Raw genomic sequence first — 19,005 nt, 5'->3', positions numbered from 1 at the left:
CAAATCTGTTTTAAATAGCCAGCACTGTCACATTCGCAGTTGACAAGTGTTGAAGTGGAAATCTATGATACACAAAATACATTTATATTTTTCTTTTCATTTACCATCAATGCTTCTCTTTGTATTCCATTTCCTAAATAACCACTTAAAAAAAAAAAAAAGTTCTCTTTTTTTGGAATAGAAAAAGAATAGTACGGCCAATTTGAATTTCTCATTTCCAGTGAATTTTCGTCACATTAGAGTGGAGAGTTTATGGTGCCATCTTAGTTTCTGTATTTGTATTTCTCCTGCACAGACTTACACATTACTTTCCATTTTGTGCCTCATAAAGAACATCCAGGCTTCAGAGCTTTTGAATTTTTGGAGTTCATTTCTTTTATTGCCTTCTGGGAATGGCTACAGTACAGTATAGGTTTGAAGCACCGTTTAAAATTCTCCCCTACATTCTGTCACATCAACAAAGCAATGGGGAGTAGCACAGTGTGGCCAAGTGACTGTAAATGATCATCTGGCTACCACTAAGGCACAGGCATATTTATATATTTAGGCACAAGAAAATCACAACTATGGACTTTAAAGCAGCAATTCCATCTATACACTTTTTTTTATTTTTTACCACACTCTTACCTGAAACCAGTAACCCTCAACTGATCTGATATTTCCCTCCAACATCAAGGGACACCACGGTTCAGTACTTATTTGTATTTTTTGTGCTGGTTTTGACACAAAAAAAAAAACAACACACATATGTCGGTGGAGTACAAACACGACCACCATAGTAACCGATGGAAAGCTGTGATGTCATCTACAGATGACATCCCAGCTTTTCCATTGGCTGCGGAGCAGGCCTTGACCTCATGGGCCACATTACTTCTGTGCAGTGGACAACTGGTCCACAACTGGTCCACTCTGGGCTTGTCGCTTCTGAACCCAGGGACCAAAAACATTTGGTGCAGGTATTTAAAAAAAAAATAAAAAACACAATTTAGAGCCCGAATTGCTGCATTAATAGCTTCTTCAAAAACTACTAATATGAAGCAGTGTTTTCAATAGTATAAGGTATACAGGCTTATTGATGTTAAATCTATCACATTTTTTTTTTTTTTATCTTGATGGCCTCCCTCAAATTTAGCACCCATTAAACAATACTTTTGAAATCGATGGTGTAAATGTTAACTTCTATTACTTTATATGTTAATACAAAGCAGAAATGTCAATAACTTTTCCACTGTACAATAAACTATTGGAAATTTGATTTGATTTTCAAAACCTTTGCTGATTTTAATACACGTCGATTCCGGGTTGCACATGTAATGTTTTCCCCCACTTTAAAGCATGAAATTGCTGAAGCAGCTTGCATGACCATTTGCAATGATGCTTTACAGTCCTTTGCAGCTGCAATGAGTCTTAAAAACAGTTATGAGGTTTCAGTATAATAGTTTTACACACAACAATGTATTAACTCCATTATAACAGCACATATTCCCTAAACTCATTTTATAATTACCACATCTAAATGTAACTAATCTGAAACGGTGATCCTGTCACTATTGGCATGCATAGTGGAGAATATTAAATACACTATCTCGTAGAAGAAATGCAGTATACTGGAAGGAAAGAAATAGTTTTGTTAAAGCTGGTTATATCTTTTACTTATGACCAACATGATCGTTCCTTATAAAATGTGACTGACTAAACTTAAAGAACGTCACTGTGTGTACACCTTGATAAGTGTCGCTCTCGGTTACTGCATACAAGTACATAAGGACATAGCCTTGATGAAGCATGGTGTTCCTTCCTTCAAGGTCTGAGCCATTGAGCCCCATAAGAGTGACAGGGGTACAGAGAAGGAAGGAAAGTAGCACAAAAACATGGTGTTGCACATTTCCACCAAATGATCAATGTGAAGCCCTGAATAAATCCTGGTTTCTAGTGGAATATGAAAGACATTGTAAAGCAACATGGAACACAGGTACAGTAGGGGGCGCTCTCTGGGTTATTCAACGCCTCACAGGTATCTTTTGAACTCAAAAAGCACTGGGTGTACATGAGCAATATGGTGCATGAAAACGATTTGCAGAATTTCCCAAGTTGGGAAAAATCTAATTCTCCTCTTCTTACATGGCACGCTTTTTCTCTCCCTCACGGTTACGCAGTTAACCCTGATTAAGTAGGCTAAAAGTTGAATATAAAAGTTTAATGATGCTGATATTCTAGAATGTTTAAAATAACTAAATATAATTAAAGGCATTTTTTTTGTCCTTGTTAAGGATATAATTGCATTAAAGCTTCTGGTGATATAATTTTCCATAACACCAAAGTTCAAGTGCTTTATGGAATATTACCAGAAATCTAAATGCTATTGTGACCTTAATCATAAGAAATGGGGCACTTCAGCTGGCCATTTAAGGAAAATGTCTCACAAAATCCCTCTCTATGTTTCATCACTGGTTTGCTCTTTCCTTCCAATTCTCAAATTTCCTATAAAGCAAGATTAAAAGTAAAAAGTGCTTAAATATGATGTGTAAGGATCAATGTGAAGACGTAAAACACGATGGAATTGAACTTTAGGAAGTCCAAAAGCAACTTAAAAATGCTGTAAGTTCTCACAGTATTACATTTTTTATTACAGTTGCTGGTGTTAATCTGATGAAAACTGCAGCGCACCTCAAGTGCTGATCTCCTTATATACTTCAGTTGATGTACTAACCTATAAATTATAGGGAAGCAATGTAGATTGTATTTGCATGCTCAATTGTAAAAGGAGTGCCTCTAAATTATCAGGCAGCAAAGAGGCTGAAGGAACAGAATCATCTCAAACGACAATCTCGGAGGCTCAGGCTGCATTTTACTTGAAAAGAAAAATAGGGGAGCGCAAACTGGGAAAGAAAACAAAATAATAATCAATAATAACAAAACTCTTGTATTGATATCAACGTACAGACAAGTGGGGGCTGTGTAGGGGATTGGTACATAAACCAATAAGCTGGGTAGCACAACAGACTATCCACCCTACTGTAAGGGGAATAGCCAGGAGTGGTGGGGAAATAAAACGTATAAAAATAATAATAGAGACTCACACGGCCGTGTGAGAATCCGTGCCACACAAGGTATCTTTAGCACTGGTAAACTGGCGTCTCGTCTCTCTAATGATGCAGTGGTGTACAGGCGGTCTACAGAGGAGCTTCTAGTTAGGCGCAGCCCGGACCAGTTCAGGAGCACTGTTGTTTTCATACATGTGAGTGCTTTGTTACTTGTTATTACCATTTTATTAAACATAATTTTTAATCACATCTTCTGGGCACTCTTTATTCTACTACCCATTGGGTGCATTTTGAGGATTCTACTCCTGGCACTTTACACCACTGCATCATCAGAGACACGAGACGCCAGTTTACCAGTGCTAAAGATACCTTGTGTGGCACGGATTCTCACACGGCCGTGTGAGTCTCTATTATTATTTTTATACGTTTTACTTCCCCACCACTCCTGGCTTTTCCCCTTACAGTAGGGTGGATAGTCCCTTGTGCTACCCAGCCAATTGGTTTGTGTACCAATCCCCTATACAACTCCCACTTGTCTGTACATTGATATCAATACAAGAGTTTTGTTATTATTACATAGTTACATAGTAGATGAGGTTGAAAAAAGACATAGGTCCATCAAGTTCAACCTATGCTAAATTTAGACAACAGATACTATATCCTATATCTATACTTACTTATTGATCCAGAGGAAGGCAAACAAAAAACCCCATTAAGGGGAAAAATTAATTCCTTACTGACTCCAAGAATTGGCAATCTAATCCCTGGATCAACATCATTCCCATGTATACTTATTTGGTATATCCCTGTATACCTTGCCCATCTAAAAAGATGTCCAACCTTTTTTTGAACAAATCTATTGTATCTACCATCAGTCTCCATGGGTAATGAATTCCACATTTTAACTGCCCTTACTGTAAAGAACCCTTTCCTTTGTTGCTGCTGAAATTTCCTTTCCTCCAACCTTAAGGGATGGCCCCGAGACCTTAGTACTGCCCGTGGGATGAATAGTTCTTTTGAAAGCTCCTTGTATTGTCCCCGAATATATTTGTATATAGTTATCATATCCCCTCTTAGACGCCTCTTTTCTAATGTAAATAATTTTAATTTAGCTAGCCTCTCCTCATAAGTTAGATTGTCCATGCCCTTTATTAATTTGGTGTCTCTTCTCTGCACTCTCTCTAGTTCCATAATGTCTTTTCTTAGGATTGGTGCCCAAAATTGTACTCCATATTCAAGGTGTGGTCTTACTAGTGCTTTGTAAAGGGGCATAATTATGTTTACTTCCCTTCCATCCATTGCCTCTTTGATGCAAGATAAGATCTTGTTTGCCTTTGCAGCTACTGCATGACATTGGGCACTATTGCTAAGCCTGCTGTCTACAAGCACTCCAAAATCCTTCTCCATCAAGGATTCCCCCAATATATCTCCATTTAATTTGTAAGTCGCCTTTTTATTCTTGCATCCGAAATGCACAACCTTACATTTATCTGTATTAAACCTCATTTGACATTTACCTGCCCACGTTTCCAGTCTCTCCAAGTCCTTCTGAAGAGAAATTACATTGTGCTCTGATTCAATTACCTTAAACAATTTAGTATCATCAGCAAAGATGGAGACGTTGCTCTCGATCCCAACCTCAAGGTCATTAATAAACAAGTTAAAAAGCAGTGGACCCAGTACCGATCCCTGAGGTACTCCACTCACGACTTTAGCCCAACCTGAAAAAGTTCCATTTATGACAACCCTCTGTTGTCTGTCCTTTAACCAGTTTTCAATCCAGGTGCATATATTATTACTGAGACCAATTTTCTTTATTTTGTACACCAACCTCTTGTGTGAAACCGTATCAAAAGCCTATGCAAAATCTAAGTAGACCACATCAACTGCATTACCCTGGTCTAAATTCCTACTTACCTCCTCAAAGAAACAAATAAGGTTAGTTTGGCAAGATCTATCCTTCATATTGATTATTTTTTATTTTGTTTTCTTTCCTGGTGTGCGCTCCCCTATTCTTCTTTCCATTATCCACTACGGATCGCTGGGATGAACCTCCTCAGGTCGAGCTGCACTTTCAATGACGGGCCAGTATTGTAGATTTTAGTTTATTTTACTTTCTCTGCCCCATTGTGTTTGCCTGTATATTATAATCAGACATACCAGATTATATTTCTGAGTGAGCTTTTTGGAGCGCCCTAGTCCCTTTCCACTGCATCTTACTTGAGTTGTCACAGGACAACCTACATTTTTTTTTAAATAAAACCATGTTCTGGAAGGTTTTTTGGTACTTGGGGCCCATGGAACACTGGCTAATCACAGTCTGCCATTATCAAAACACGTATTACTGGATTTTAAAGTGGCACTTCTGACCTTTCAACACCCTCTTGAATATGTTCACCCCAGTGAGCATATTTATTAGTATACAGACTATTGCTTCTTTGAAGATAAGTATTGGCTAACATATTTAAAAAGCAGAAATTAGCAGAAACTTGTCCAAGACTGGTATAATGATGTTGGAAAATGTAGCCATAATTTCTTCTAAGATATGGATAGTAGGGCAGGCTATTCCAAGCGCAAACACTCTCACATGTGGAAAAAAGAAAACACAGGAAAAAACAATTGTGCAGCTCTGTGAATAAATTGTGGTGTGTTGGTTTCAGTAATGGTAGTGAACTCACGTTACTGTAAAACATTAGGCGTTTTCATTTATAAAGGGATCAATAGATCTTCAACAGGAAGTGAAGATCCATTGATCCCCTTGTATATGAAAACGCCTGATTTTTTTTTTACAGTAACATGTGAGTTCACTACCATTACTGAAACCAACACACCACAATTTATTTACAGAGCTGCACAATTGTTTTTTCCTGTGTTTTCTTTTTTCCACATGAGTGTTTGCGCTTGGAAGAACTTGCCCCACTACAATCAAGACAAAGTGAAGAAAAAGTCTTTTTCTAGAGCTGCACCACACTCACCTTTTGATAATTTGTATCCTTTTTTTGCACTCATCTCCATTAATTTATCAGTCACTTTAGAAAATACACAAAATTAATTTATGCTTGTTTGTATATATATGAAGATATGGATAGTGACACCTTATTACTCCGTGATACACAAATAACACCAAGACAATAGGGATCCATTTGTTTAAAGAGAATCATCAGTTAAGAAAAAGAGGACTTGTGGCTCACAAAATTTGATTTAACCTATTACAGCAGGGATTCTCAACTACAGTAACCCCCAGACCCATCCAAAGGATATCCCTGCTTCAAAGACAGAGCCACTGATTGAGCCCCTCCTGTGCTGAAGCAGGGATATCATTCAAGGCTGACCTGTTGGGGAGGTTTCAAGGACTGGTGCTGAGAACCCCTGCATTACACATTTTGCAGCTCCCTCTTAAAAATGTCAAAGCACAGTGCACAAAAGGTTAATCAATGTCAGCTTGGCAACGTGTTGATTTGCCTTTGGGTAGAGACAGGGTTAATGATTGAGCAGATTTATTATTAGCCAGGGCAGAAAAGCATAAGAGAAAATTATTGATTAAAAAAATTCTTAAGAACCATGGGCTTAGCTTCATATTCCCTTCCTCTATTCTGCCACCAGAAAGCACCCCTACTGCAAGAGCACTGACATGTAAATGAATCCACTTTGAAGGGGAAAAAAAGTCTGCAGATATCAAATGGCTAAGATGGTAAATGTTACTTTTCAAGCAGCAAAGAGAGCTGACTGATGCAATGAAGTAGCTGCTGCCATTATACCTAGTGAATAATGGAGATTAGGAGCAAAAAAGGAAGCAGTGGAGGGGCAGAGGGAGAGAACATTTAAAAATAAACTTCTATGTACAATAACACAAGTGTTTAGTACCTTAGCCAGCATAGCAAGATGTTGGTTTTGAACAATGGCAGTCCGATATGTGGCTAATCCTCCTTCTTCTAGACTGGGAAACAGGTAGTACAGGTGGACACTAATACAAGGATATGAAAGAAAATTAAATATAAAAAACACACACAAAAAGTAATATCAGGAAACATTTAAATTCATAACTATGATCAAGTTACTGTACTTTGTACATTCCATCAATATTTGTAGTGGGGGGAAAAAACCCACTGAGTTTCTAGCAAGATGTTATTCATTATTCATCCATTTTTGCCATTGTACTTCGCTTTGAATCAGTTTAAGAAACTGAAATAGGGATCAATAAGTTGCATTTAAAGAAGAAATTGCAGTGGTGTCAAAAGCTTTTCTATGAAAGATCGGCTATTGTACATGTGTCGCATCCGACAAACAATCCTCTTTTGCCCTTGGCATAAATATTTATAAACAAACGAATAAAGGAAGGTGGCACTGTGAAGGTCTCAGAAAGGCCAGTGTCAGATTATTCTACAGTATTTTGCACACAGTGTATAGAAAATGTCTTATTATAAGTCAAATGAGACCTAACTAAGAAGAAAGAACATTTCCATTTGTGCCTTTTTAAAGCAATGGTCTTTCATTTAAAAATTAGAGGCTTAAGGCAGCAATACTACAACCACCCGTTTTATTTCCTTTTTGTATTATTTTAATATGTAAAGCATGTGACAATGCATTCTTACCTAAATTGGCAATCATTTGGCGCTCCGTTATAAATCTTTCAAAATCCTAATCGTGTGCCTAACGAAATGGTCGCCTTCTAACTTTGTGCTCTAGCCTGTGACATATTGCAGCGGATATGTAACATTATATTACTAAATGTAACACATTGTTACAGCTTTCAGAGTAAGGCCGCGCTTATAGTGCTGGCGTTGGCGACGCGACCGATGACGTCACCAATCACTAGAGTTGCACTTTAGTTTTGGGTGACGTCGCTGGCTGCAAGGCCAGCAACGTCCTAAAAGGGGCGGGAAGAAGCACAGAGCAGCTCTCGACTGGCCGCAAGGGGAGACCGTCGCCAAAACAAATCAAATAACAGTGACTACCAAATTTTTCGTAGCACGGTCGCTCCGTCGTCGGCACTAAAAGCGCACACGACGGCAACAATGCATTTGTTTTGCTGCGAAGCGACGGTGCTGTCGCTGGCACTATAAGCGCAGCCTAAGACATTCAGCTGTTTGGAACACAGCAACAGATCTGTTTGTGATACTTTCTTGCCAAAAAGCAGAGCTGAAAAAGGTGTTGGAGCTGATTTCAAGAGGAAATCGGATAGACTTTCTAAATGATTGCCGTAGCAACCAAAGTATGATCAGTACATTCAAAATATCATTCAAACTGGCATAAGGACTTAAAAAATAAAAAGCAGACTTATTTTAAACTACACGTTTTGCCGCTTTAAAATAAACAGATATAGTGTTTGCTACTTTGTGGCACTTATGCCACAGGCTGAAAACTAATGATCCACCTCCTAGCTCCATCATGCATAGTGGCGGATTTCCCATTTGGCGCAGGCCTAGAGCCCCAAAGATACATGTGTCTGCCGCCCCTCCATCTCCTTTGGAATCCAAGTGTCAAATGACGATGCGGATGTCCCGTGACGTCACACGGCGTCTCGTTGCCGTGACATTGCAACGGCAAATTATGGAGCGTTACCATGGCAACGCAACGCCGTGTGCCGTCATGTTGATGAAGTCAGTGACGTAATTTGATGCTGGGGTTTCAAAGGAGATGTAGGGCGGCAGCAAGGAGGCTGCCAACACGGCTAAGTGCCTATGTGCGGCGGATTTTTAAACCCGCGGCTAATCATGCAGCATAACCAATGTCTGAACAGGCCACGGGTATCAGGCCACATAAAACAATGCAGATATTGTGGCACTATTGACCTAACTGCTGCAATAATTCTAATGAGATAAGGGTAGCTAGAACTGGTAAGGTTTCTACAATGGCTTTATAGGAGGTGTATGTATCCCGGGTCCCCTGTAAGCCCCTTAACTCTGCGGCGGCGAGTGCGTCCTGCGGGTGCTGGGAGTGTTGCAGGTGGTGCATGGGTACCAGCGGCAGCGTGCGCAGCCGAATAGGATTCACCGGCAGCCAATACCGTAAGAGCCTGCTTGTTGGAACTACAGCCCCCAGAAGACACTGCGGTGGCAAGTCAGGTGCAGGTAACAGCCAATCGGGCTGCAGCAATCCTCTGGGGTGAGAATTGCTTAATTGCGCGCACTAGGAGCACGCCAGTCGGAGCTGGGATAGCAGAAGGGTAGGGTATATGCATGTGCAGTGTGTCAGTGAACCCTGCACTAGGCCAGAGACCTCTCCCCGCTTTAGGCCCTGACTCACTACAGCTTATGGATGCTGCAGTGACAGGCCCATCAGTTAGGGATTCTGCCCCATGTAGTACCAGCATAGGGACAAAGCCCGGACGAGGCTGCATCCTGGTCTACATTGGTCTGAGACCAGACCAACAACCCTCTACTGTCTTCAGTGTGGGACCCTCCAGCTGAATACCAACCAACGCGGAGGCGGACTTGTGGCTGACTCCAACCGTCACTAGATCAGTGGATCTTACCTTCTGTTGTGGCGTTACTGGTGTGGGACCACCCGGCAGGTACCTCACCTCATCAAGTGTACGAACTATACACCTTAGTGGGGCAGCGCTGTCTCACACACTGGAGCGGGTGGCTTCTTGTGAACACCAGGGTGGTTAGGTGCCAAGGGCCACTAGGTACTGCGTGTTAGGTGTGGGACATGAAGGGTGTTGGCGGGTACGGTCGTATGTGACCGTGTGGTTGTGGCTACTAATATATGTTCAGTATTTCATTCATGCAGTAAACAGTTACTTTTATCAGTGTGTGTTTCATTGCATTGCATGGGTCCTGTAACAGGATTATCCCACACAGTAGGAACCTGTACAGGTGGAGGCGCAACAAGAGACGATTCAGGCTCCGACCAGCGGAGGCTCAGGCCTCCTGTAAACCGCAGGTAAAAGCAGCACACACACTAGCCGCTATATCACCCAGGAAGTGGGGGAAAGTGCGCTACAATTGGAGGCGCTACTGAGATCTCAGACCTCGGGTGCCCTACACAGTAGTCAAATTAATATCCATCCAATGCTCTATCATGCCGGTGCCCTCAAGACAGGAGGTCCATGCCCAGGCCTTCAAGGTCCAAGAAACCTCTGGCCATGTGGTCACCGTAGGGAATGTTCCCGCTCTCATGGACCAAACATAGATCCGGGATCAGTTAAGACGAAGCGTAGGTCTTAGGGAAATTTTAAATCTTCGCGCTTGCCGGAGCGCAGGGCCGGTCACGTGAGCAGTTCGCCCAATGAGGGCGAACCAGCTCCGTGACGTCACTGGCCCGCCCGCGACATGCCCCCGGACGTTGCGATGTCTAAGGCCAGGGAAAGCACCCGCTTTCCCTCAGCGTGCCTCCGCCCGCCAGGATTAACCATGGCCGAGGCCTAACAGTCCCCCTTTCCCCATCTCTGGGGGATGGCAGACTACCGCCCCGGTCTCAAGTACCCAAAACAGGGTAGATGTACCCCTAGAACAAACAAACAAAAAGACACAGATAGTCTCCCAAAGATCCCTTTTTAACTGCACAGCAAGGCTGCTATATGAAATAGGGGTACAATACTCCCCGACAGTCTAATAAGCTGTATGGGGTACAAAAAGTGACTGCTCCCAGCACTGTGGGAGGACAGTTACCAATAAAAGCCTAGTACAGGCCAAAATAATAAAGTTTTATTAAATGCAAGAAACAACGGCGCATACTCAATTAGCATAAAAACAATTAAAATGCAGAGTGATAGGTAACACCAGAGGGGAATAGAATGGATAGTCCAATGGATAATGGATCTAGTATTCCCTAATGGTGGTAACTGATTCTAGGTGTGGGGTAAAGTGAGGAGGTATCTATCAAAGACAGAGGGGACAAGTAAATGGATATATCATATACTTGTACAGTAAGTCTAAATAGAATAAGGGGAATGAACCCCATAGTGTCCGGTGCTCTATAGAGTGTGTGTGGCTTGATATGGGTTAATATTTGTAAGCAACCTCAGATGTGTATGTGAAACAAAGGAAAAAACGATCCCACTGCAATTGAAAAGTTCAAATATGCATTAGGGTATGAAGGAAGGAACGAACAGGCAGACTAAGTACCTAGGAGGGGGGCCAGTTGTGCAGGAGCTAGTGTAGAGACAGGATGAGAAGCCGTTTGAAAACTCCCCTCCTGTACTCACATAACAACCAACCGAAACCTGCTGCCCTTACCCGCCTGGTGTCTTCACTGCTCCCTCGGTGATTTCCCGGTCTCAGCTCCACAGTGGCTGCGCTTCAGTATGACGTCACCGCTGTCGCCGACCTGCTTGCTCCGGGAAGGATTCCAACGACGTGTCACATGCACCGACAAGCCCCGCAACTGCAGAGGGAGGTGGTCCAGTGACAGACGTCCTGTAGAGCAGGGGATCGCTTGCGTGCTCCAGCCAGGAATGTAGAATAGTGAGATAGATGAATTGTTGGCGGTCACTGCGTAGATAGGAACTCAGCCACGGATGAAGGTTAAAATCAGCTTTATTCAGACATGGTGCTGGACATCACAGAGACTCCTATCCTCTGACGCGTTTCGTTCCGTTAGGAACTTTATCAAGTACTCAGATCAAGCAGATCATCACTTACACTGGCTGCTCCTATTATTATCGATTGGTGAGCAGTTTACCATAAGTTATTCATATAGATGTACCCCTACCCTGAGTTACATTTACCCTGAGTGCCACTCGAGAGGCCCTCAGCTGGACAGCAAGTCCACCCCATACATCCACCCCTGGCCGGCAGGTGGGAAGTTCTACCCCGGGCCCTAGTCCCAGGCCTTAAGATGATAGTTGATTATTAAATGGCGGCTCCGCACTGAGGGTGACCCTACTGCAATTAGCGGAAGCTCTAACCATGTCTTCACAGTCACAGAATTACAAAAAACTCCAAGCCTTCTCCGGGACAAAATCCATCCCTGTGGGCAAGGAAGGGATCACAGTCTGACGAGAACACAGACGTTCTACAAGATTCGGGGGGAATGGTCCTGATCAGAGGCAGTAAGACTGCAGCAGATCATGGAGTGCTTGCAACCTCCCGCCTCCACCATCCTGATTATGCATCAGGAGGGAAATCCAGACGTAACGGAGCAGATGCTGGTGACCTTTCTACATGAGGCCTACGGCGTAGACAACGAGAGCGAGCCCTGGGCCAAATATTATGGCTTCCACCAGAGCTGTCGGCCTTCATACATCGCCTCCAACTAGTATTGTGGCTGCTCTTATCCGTAAACTCATCCCCGACTCCAGTGTGGACGAGGTTTAACGGAAACAGTTCCTGAGAGGATCCAGCTCGAGTCACCCTATAGCCAACATGCTTCGGTGTGGCCTCATGCATGGGGATCCACCTACTGTACCTTCACTGGGCTACTGAATCAGGTGATGGTACACAAAGTACACACTCGTTTACACCCATCAAGGGTGAAGACAAGGGGGCGTGAGCTCCGAAAGTCAAAGAGACCTAAAGCACTGAAGAGGTTCCTCCTCCCAGGTCACCTACCACCAAGTCCAGAATGTCTGGGAGAGTTTCCCCCATCTTCGGGAACTGAGTGGCATAATCTGCTTCAGCTGCAGCCAGCAGGGCTACTTCTTGCGGGACAGCCCTGAGCGGAAAAAAAAAAAACCACCTTCCACTACAACGTCTTAACCGAAGTCCATGATTTGCAACCCCAACACTTGACAACACCCCATCGGACGCTTACCGTCACGTAGGACCAGCTGCCATCTTCTGTGTCCTCGTGGACGGCATATACGCCAAGGCCTTGCTGGACACAAGGTCCAAGGTGACCATTGTGTACCGGCCGTTCTATGACCTTCATCTAAAGCACCTGCCCTTACAGTCAGCTGACAAGATGAAGCTGGGTGGCCTCAGCCATGAGGAGTACCCCATCGATGGCATGGTACAGGTCTGGCTGGAAATACTCCAACTAAACACTGGCAAGTCCCACACCATGGATGTGGAGGCGCAAGTATGCCCTGAGCCTTGGGATCACCCAAGCTCTCCGCTCATATTAGGAACCAACACCGATATCATGCGGGCGGTAATCAGAGCCTACTTACAAGATGCTGGCGAGCTACCCCTGTCTGCTCTACCGATCAACCAAGTGCTACTAGAAGAGTGCTGCAAGGTACTGGCCCAAGATAGGCACGGGGTCATCAACAAACTCCGAGCCGGAATAACAGAGATTCCACCAGGGGGAGTGAAGCGCATGGCTGCAGTGTGTTGTTATCCGGGCCGAGACGGACCACCTTTTCTTGCTAGAGAGTACACCCGAGGAAGATGCACACAGAGGCTAAAAGCTGGTGCTCAAAGTGCGGGAATGGACATCCAAGCTGCCGGGAAGGATCAAGGTGTTCGTCCAGAACCTATGTCCGTACCCCATGGCCTTCGATCACATTCAGAAATTAGGACAAATATATCCTGTTACTCCCGTCGAAACGATGGCTGCGCAAGCGACCACCACCACAGTACTAGATCCGTCTGCCGGGCTGGCCTTCGGCGACTCAACCCTGCCAGCCGAGTGGAGGAAGCGGCTGACGGCCAAGTTAGAGGAATGACGGGAAGTATTCTCCACTAGTGAAATGGATGTGGGCTGGAGCAAAAACACCCAGCACACCAACCGGGTAAGTGATACTACTTCCTTCCGAAAAGGGACCCGTGGCATCACCCCTCGAGATGTGGATGACGTGAGAGACGTCCTACAAGAGATGGAGACCGAGGGGTTTGTGACAGAGTCCCGTAATCCATACGCGTCACCAATCATGGTGGTGAGAAAGAAGAATGGGTAGGTACTCCTGTGTGTAGATAACCGGACACTGAATAATTGCAGAGTACATGCCAATATACCCTTCCACGGATAGAAGAACTCCTCAACACACTGACCGGGAATCAATGGTTCAGTGTGCTGTATCTGAAATCGGGGCACTATCAGGTACCGTTGAGCAGAGAGGACAGGAAAAGACGGTGTTCATGTGTCCTCTGGGCATCTACCAATTTACTCGTATGCCGAAGGCATATGCGGAGCCCCAGCAACGTTTCAACGCCTGATGGAGAAAACCATAGGGGACATGAATCCGCGGGCATGATTGGTCTACCTGGAAGATAGCATCGTCTTTGGTATGTGTCACGGGACCAGGCACATTTATACTGGGATCATATCACTGAGCAAAGCCAATAAGTAAAATAATTTGTGATTTATTCTGTAGAAACAGGTAAACACACATTGGATTACAATAGACAGAATAATACATACACTCACTGGGGGTCTGGGGTTGACAAACTGACTTTCCTAGTTGAAATAAAGTCTTTAAATAGTCCACTCCAAATGGTGCTGAAAGTGTGACTTAGAAGCTTTTCTGCTTAAAGTCCTGTGTAGCTGTTTCCTTGCTGTCTCCGCAAGGCTTCTTTGGGTCGGTCCGACCCATTCATGAAGGTTACACACTTTGGACGTTGGAAATCTTGGAACACACATTGAATCCCTGGGGAAAAACTGCTCTCTGGGCTGGCTGCTCACTTTTATATAACCTTCTTAAAGTCATCCCTACAGTATTACAGCCAATCCGCAGCGTGGGAACTTCATCTCTAGCCACTCACACACTATCCCAGGTTTGTGAAATCTGGCACCTATAGCTTTAGAAAAGTAAGAGGGCATGTGCACATACCACCATTTTGCCCACTTACAATTCAAAGGCCCCTGCAGACTCAGTGCCTCCAAGTCTTGGAAGGTGACAACTGGCCAGGACTTGAACACTTAACTCATCTATCCTGTTTAGATGGCTTTCACACCCCTGGCAGCACTGTCACTTTGATCTATGGACCTAGGATTAGACTCCCTGGCACCTAAGCTGTGGTAGCCATAAGTCCCCCTTTGTCCCAGAGATGAAAGACCCTGCCTTATGTTTTCATGTATAAAATCATACTCTTTGACAAAGTACCCGAGAGGTACGAAACGTGTCAGAATGCGCCTCCGCGAGGTGTCCGCTATCTTTGTATATGCCCAGTAACTAATAAATCATAATTTTTAGTGACCCAGCAGCATCAGCCTTTTATTTGGCATTTTCCACTACAGCAGTGCTTGGCGTTTCTCCCCTGCTGGGGATTCATTTTCAAACATTTTAAAACACTACTGTTTAACAAAATATACCCATACATTGTGCTGCTAAAATGTGTTACAGTTCTTTGGTGTATGAAATAGAGTGTAACCCTAAGCTATTCCCTTTACACTAGCCTGTATCCCTTACACACAGCAAACTGGACCTTTAAACATTTTAACATTACTTCTAAAACTCACAGCCTTATCTTAATAAAATCCTGCTATTTTTATAAATGACGGTAGCATCCCTGAACTCCTATACCAGAGCAGGCAACCATACTAACATGCTTGATACACTTTATTAAAAATATCCTAAGTTATTTTTGGGGGAGGGATGGAGGGGAAACCAAACTGTTTTTCTTCCCCAGCCACATCTCTGACACTCTGCAAACAGACTTCTTATTTTAATAAAACTCTCTCAGCCTTATCCTTGACTGAAGTATCCCCTAAACTCTTTATACCAGAGTTAGGGTAACTTTGGTAAGAACTGAACAGCCCGTCCTGTTATATTAGGGACCCCTTGACTGTTATAGGGACACTTTCCATTCCTGTGCCTCCTTTTACCTTTTCTGGTCTATGCTGAAGCAGGACCTCCTAGAGGTGAGTCACAAGAACGCTTTCATGGTAGATGTTTGACCAGAGCACTGTGCTTCAACGTAGCCGGGAATTTACCTGATCCCTGGGTGTGACGGTGAAGGGGTTAACCATACTCACTAATAAAGGTTCAATCCACTTTGTTACCCCTGATCTGTGTGTTGAGGTCCTAGAGTGTCAGCTCTTGGACCCAGATGTCCCAAATAAATCACTGTGACTGTGTGCAAATTATGCAACATTAAAGATTTGTGTTTTGCCTTTCCTGGGGTGCTGGGACCGGGAGATTTATAGGCTGAAAGTTTCAGGGTGAGTTTGCCGGAGAAAGTCTTTACAGAATGTGTCTATGTATCGGGGTTCCAGAGTTATGGGATACCCTAAGAGTTGGAGTCAGGCATCGTGTGAGATTCTCGGATGCAGCTAAGCACATTGCTCTGGGCAAACTGACACTGAAAATGCTCTTACTACTCACCGCCAGGATTCCTGCTGCAGCATCTTCTAGACAAGGAAAACAGGCATGAAGGGGTTAATGTATACCTGCAATCATACACAGTGTCCCTAGTATAGAGGGGGGTCCTTAGCATAAGGAGAGGTGCCCAGATATATGCCCAGGTACCCTGAACCTGGTATAGGGATTCAGGGGGTGCTCCAGATACGTGATAAAGCCAAGAGTGATTTCTTGTGTGAATAATTTTAAAAGTTATTTCTAAACTGTGCCAAGAATGAGGCTAGTGAGTGTAGGCAACATATACTCACTCCATCCCTGACACCAGAACAGGGACTTATATATTTTTATCACAGAAGACAGGACACTGTATATTTTATTAAAGTTATATTTAATAGGTATATGTACTGATAACATGTGAATGAACTGTGGGATTTCCAAGTCATGGATTTCAAGAGACCAGATGGCTACCAAGCTTGGTACCTATGGGTCTGTGCGGAGTCCTGACTTGAAAGCCTCAGAGATGCCAAGGTGTTAGAACAGGAGGGGTACTGCAGTTCTTCATGAGTACCCGCATCCTGGGCTAACACAGGGCTATCCGGCCAGCATTTGCCAGGGCCCAGACTTTGTGGAGTCTGGACAGGGGCTGGGCTCAGTATGCAAAGAGGCAGAAGTGCCAGGTTGGCGCATGCCCCTTTGCAGAATGAGAAAAGGTACCCATCGGGCTTTACAATACCGGCAAATTGGTGATTGTCTAGCAGGGAAATTCCCACGCTCTGATAGGCTGTAGAGGTTTGTGAATGGAACCCCGAACCAGATAAGAAACCTTGCAGCCAATGAGGAGTGCAGATTCCAAGCGCCAAACCAACCGCGGCAAATTCAAAGATGCTCTGTACTGAATGGACGCGAGCCGGCTTCAAAGATTTTGACTTAAGAATTCTTCTAAGTCCCCCTTCTGAAGAACGTAGCGGTTGCGTCTGGTATTGCATGCCGAAATCAGTTCCAGGACTTTCGTGAGTACCTAACGGTCATTGGAAAGGGCTCCTACAGAGGTAATTTTTGAGAATTTCGTTTAGAGGATAGTTTTATTCGTTAGCCCCGTTCCAAGTAAGTGTGTTAACCCTGTAAATGGTGTTACATTGTGTGTATGTATTTTCCTGAAATAAATTACAATTTATTTTACCTCCTTGCTTTGCTCAATTAATGATCCCGGTATAAAAAGGTGTTGATAAACCTGGTGTCCCGTGACACGAGTACGTTTTTGGGGTCTCCAGTAACTTTGGATCCCCCGCTAAATAAACTTAATCTTAAAGAAGTTTCTCTGTCAAACCTACCCTGAAACTCACAGCCTGGTTGTCTCCACTTGCTAGAACTCCTGGAAAGGGTAAAACATAAAAAATTGAAATTGTTGCATATTATATTACATGGTACAGTAATGCATGCCCAATACACAGGTCAAAGAGCTGACACTATAGGACCCCAAAACACAGTTCAGGGGCTTAACCTTTATTATAAAGCCTGGTTACCCCCTCACAGTCACAGTAAGACCCTGGAAGAGCATGAAGAATGCCTGCTGAAGGTGCTGGACCGGCTGGACCAGGAAGGCCTGAAGCTGTCTTTAGGTAAGTGCCACTTTTATCACACATCTGTGACTTACGTGGGACATATAGTGTCAGCGGAAGCGATAGCCACAGACCCTGAAAAATTAGAAGTGGTGGTGAACTGGCCCAGGCCCGAGAACGTTGTGGAACACCATTCATTCCTAGGCTTCTGCGGCTACAACCACCATTTTGTGGACGGGTATTCAAGTTGAGCAAAAGCTCTTGGCAACCTCCTAAAAATATACCTCGAGGATACCGGGCAAAAGGCCACCTCTGCAAAAACACCATTTGGCAAGAAGTGGATGGTCACTTGTTAAGTGGCCTTCAAAGGCCTGAAGAAGAGCTTGACAGAGGTGCCCGTTCTGGCATACGCCGACCCCGAGCAGCCCTACATTCTTCATGTAGATGCGAGCTTCAACAACTTAGGTGCAGTCTTGCACCAGAAAAACCTGGCCTGCCTCCGACCAGTGGCCTACATCAGCCCCAGTCTGACTCCCAACGAGCAGAATTATCCAGTCCAAAAGTTGGAATTCCTCACTCTCAAATGGGCAATCGTGGATAAACTCCATGATTACCTGTACGGCGTCACTTTTGAGGTACAGACGGATAACAATCCATTAACATACATACTAACGTCCGCCAAGCTGGATGTCACCGGCCACAGGTGGCTAGCGGCCCTTTTCAATTACCGGTTTACACTGAAGTACTAACCAGGGTGCCTCTGAATATTTGAGTTGATGCCCTATCCAGAAGACCGGGACTGGGTACCACCCCTGACGATGACCTCTGGGAGGAGATCCCTGGACCTGGGGCGTGAGCTATATGCAACACGGCGGCTATCATAGAAGATCAAATGGCCTCAGAATTGAGGGTCGCATATTCATTGGGATGCCAATCAAGGCCATCCCCGCCACCTACTGTGACCCAGAGGGGATGAGCATCACCCCAGAAAAGATCATCGCGTGGAAGGATATGGTACAATATAAAATACGCGATCAAGTGGCTGGCGTCATCCGCCAGGCCGTAAAGAAAAACAAGCCTGCAATGTTAAAACGTGCCCCCAGCAACATGGTCGTGATACTCATGCGAGAAGCGGACAGATTCGAAAGATAATAGTCTACTCTATCGGGTGGTGCAGTACCATAACCTCCAGGATAGAAGGCAACTGCTCCTGCCCAGGAACCTGCAACATACAGACGAGACAACGAGTATTCTAAAGCTTGCCTTAAACTAG

At 44.2% G+C, this 19,005-nt stretch overlaps 1 protein-coding gene across 4 annotated transcripts in view; it reads right to left on the bottom strand.

The window, feature by feature from the left end:
- The window catches only part of DROSHA (drosha ribonuclease III), a 222,659-nt gene that overhangs the window by 32,654 nt on the left and 171,000 nt on the right, over positions 1-19,005 (bottom strand). For all 4 annotated transcript variants that reach the window (XM_075585898.1, XM_075585899.1, XM_075585900.1 and 1 more), the window contains one exon: positions 6,909-7,008. In XM_075585898.1, the coding sequence (XP_075442013.1) occupies positions 6,909-7,008 (100 nt within the window). The remainder of the gene's footprint in view (positions 1-6,908; positions 7,009-19,005) is intronic.

This window comes from Ascaphus truei, chromosome 2, assembly GCF_040206685.1.
Source record: "Ascaphus truei isolate aAscTru1 chromosome 2, aAscTru1.hap1, whole genome shotgun sequence".
In the NCBI taxonomy this organism is placed as follows: domain Eukaryota; kingdom Metazoa; phylum Chordata; class Amphibia; order Anura; family Ascaphidae; genus Ascaphus; species Ascaphus truei.
The sequence above is the reverse complement of the archived record's forward strand: the minus strand, read 5'-3'. Positions and strand labels throughout refer to the sequence as shown.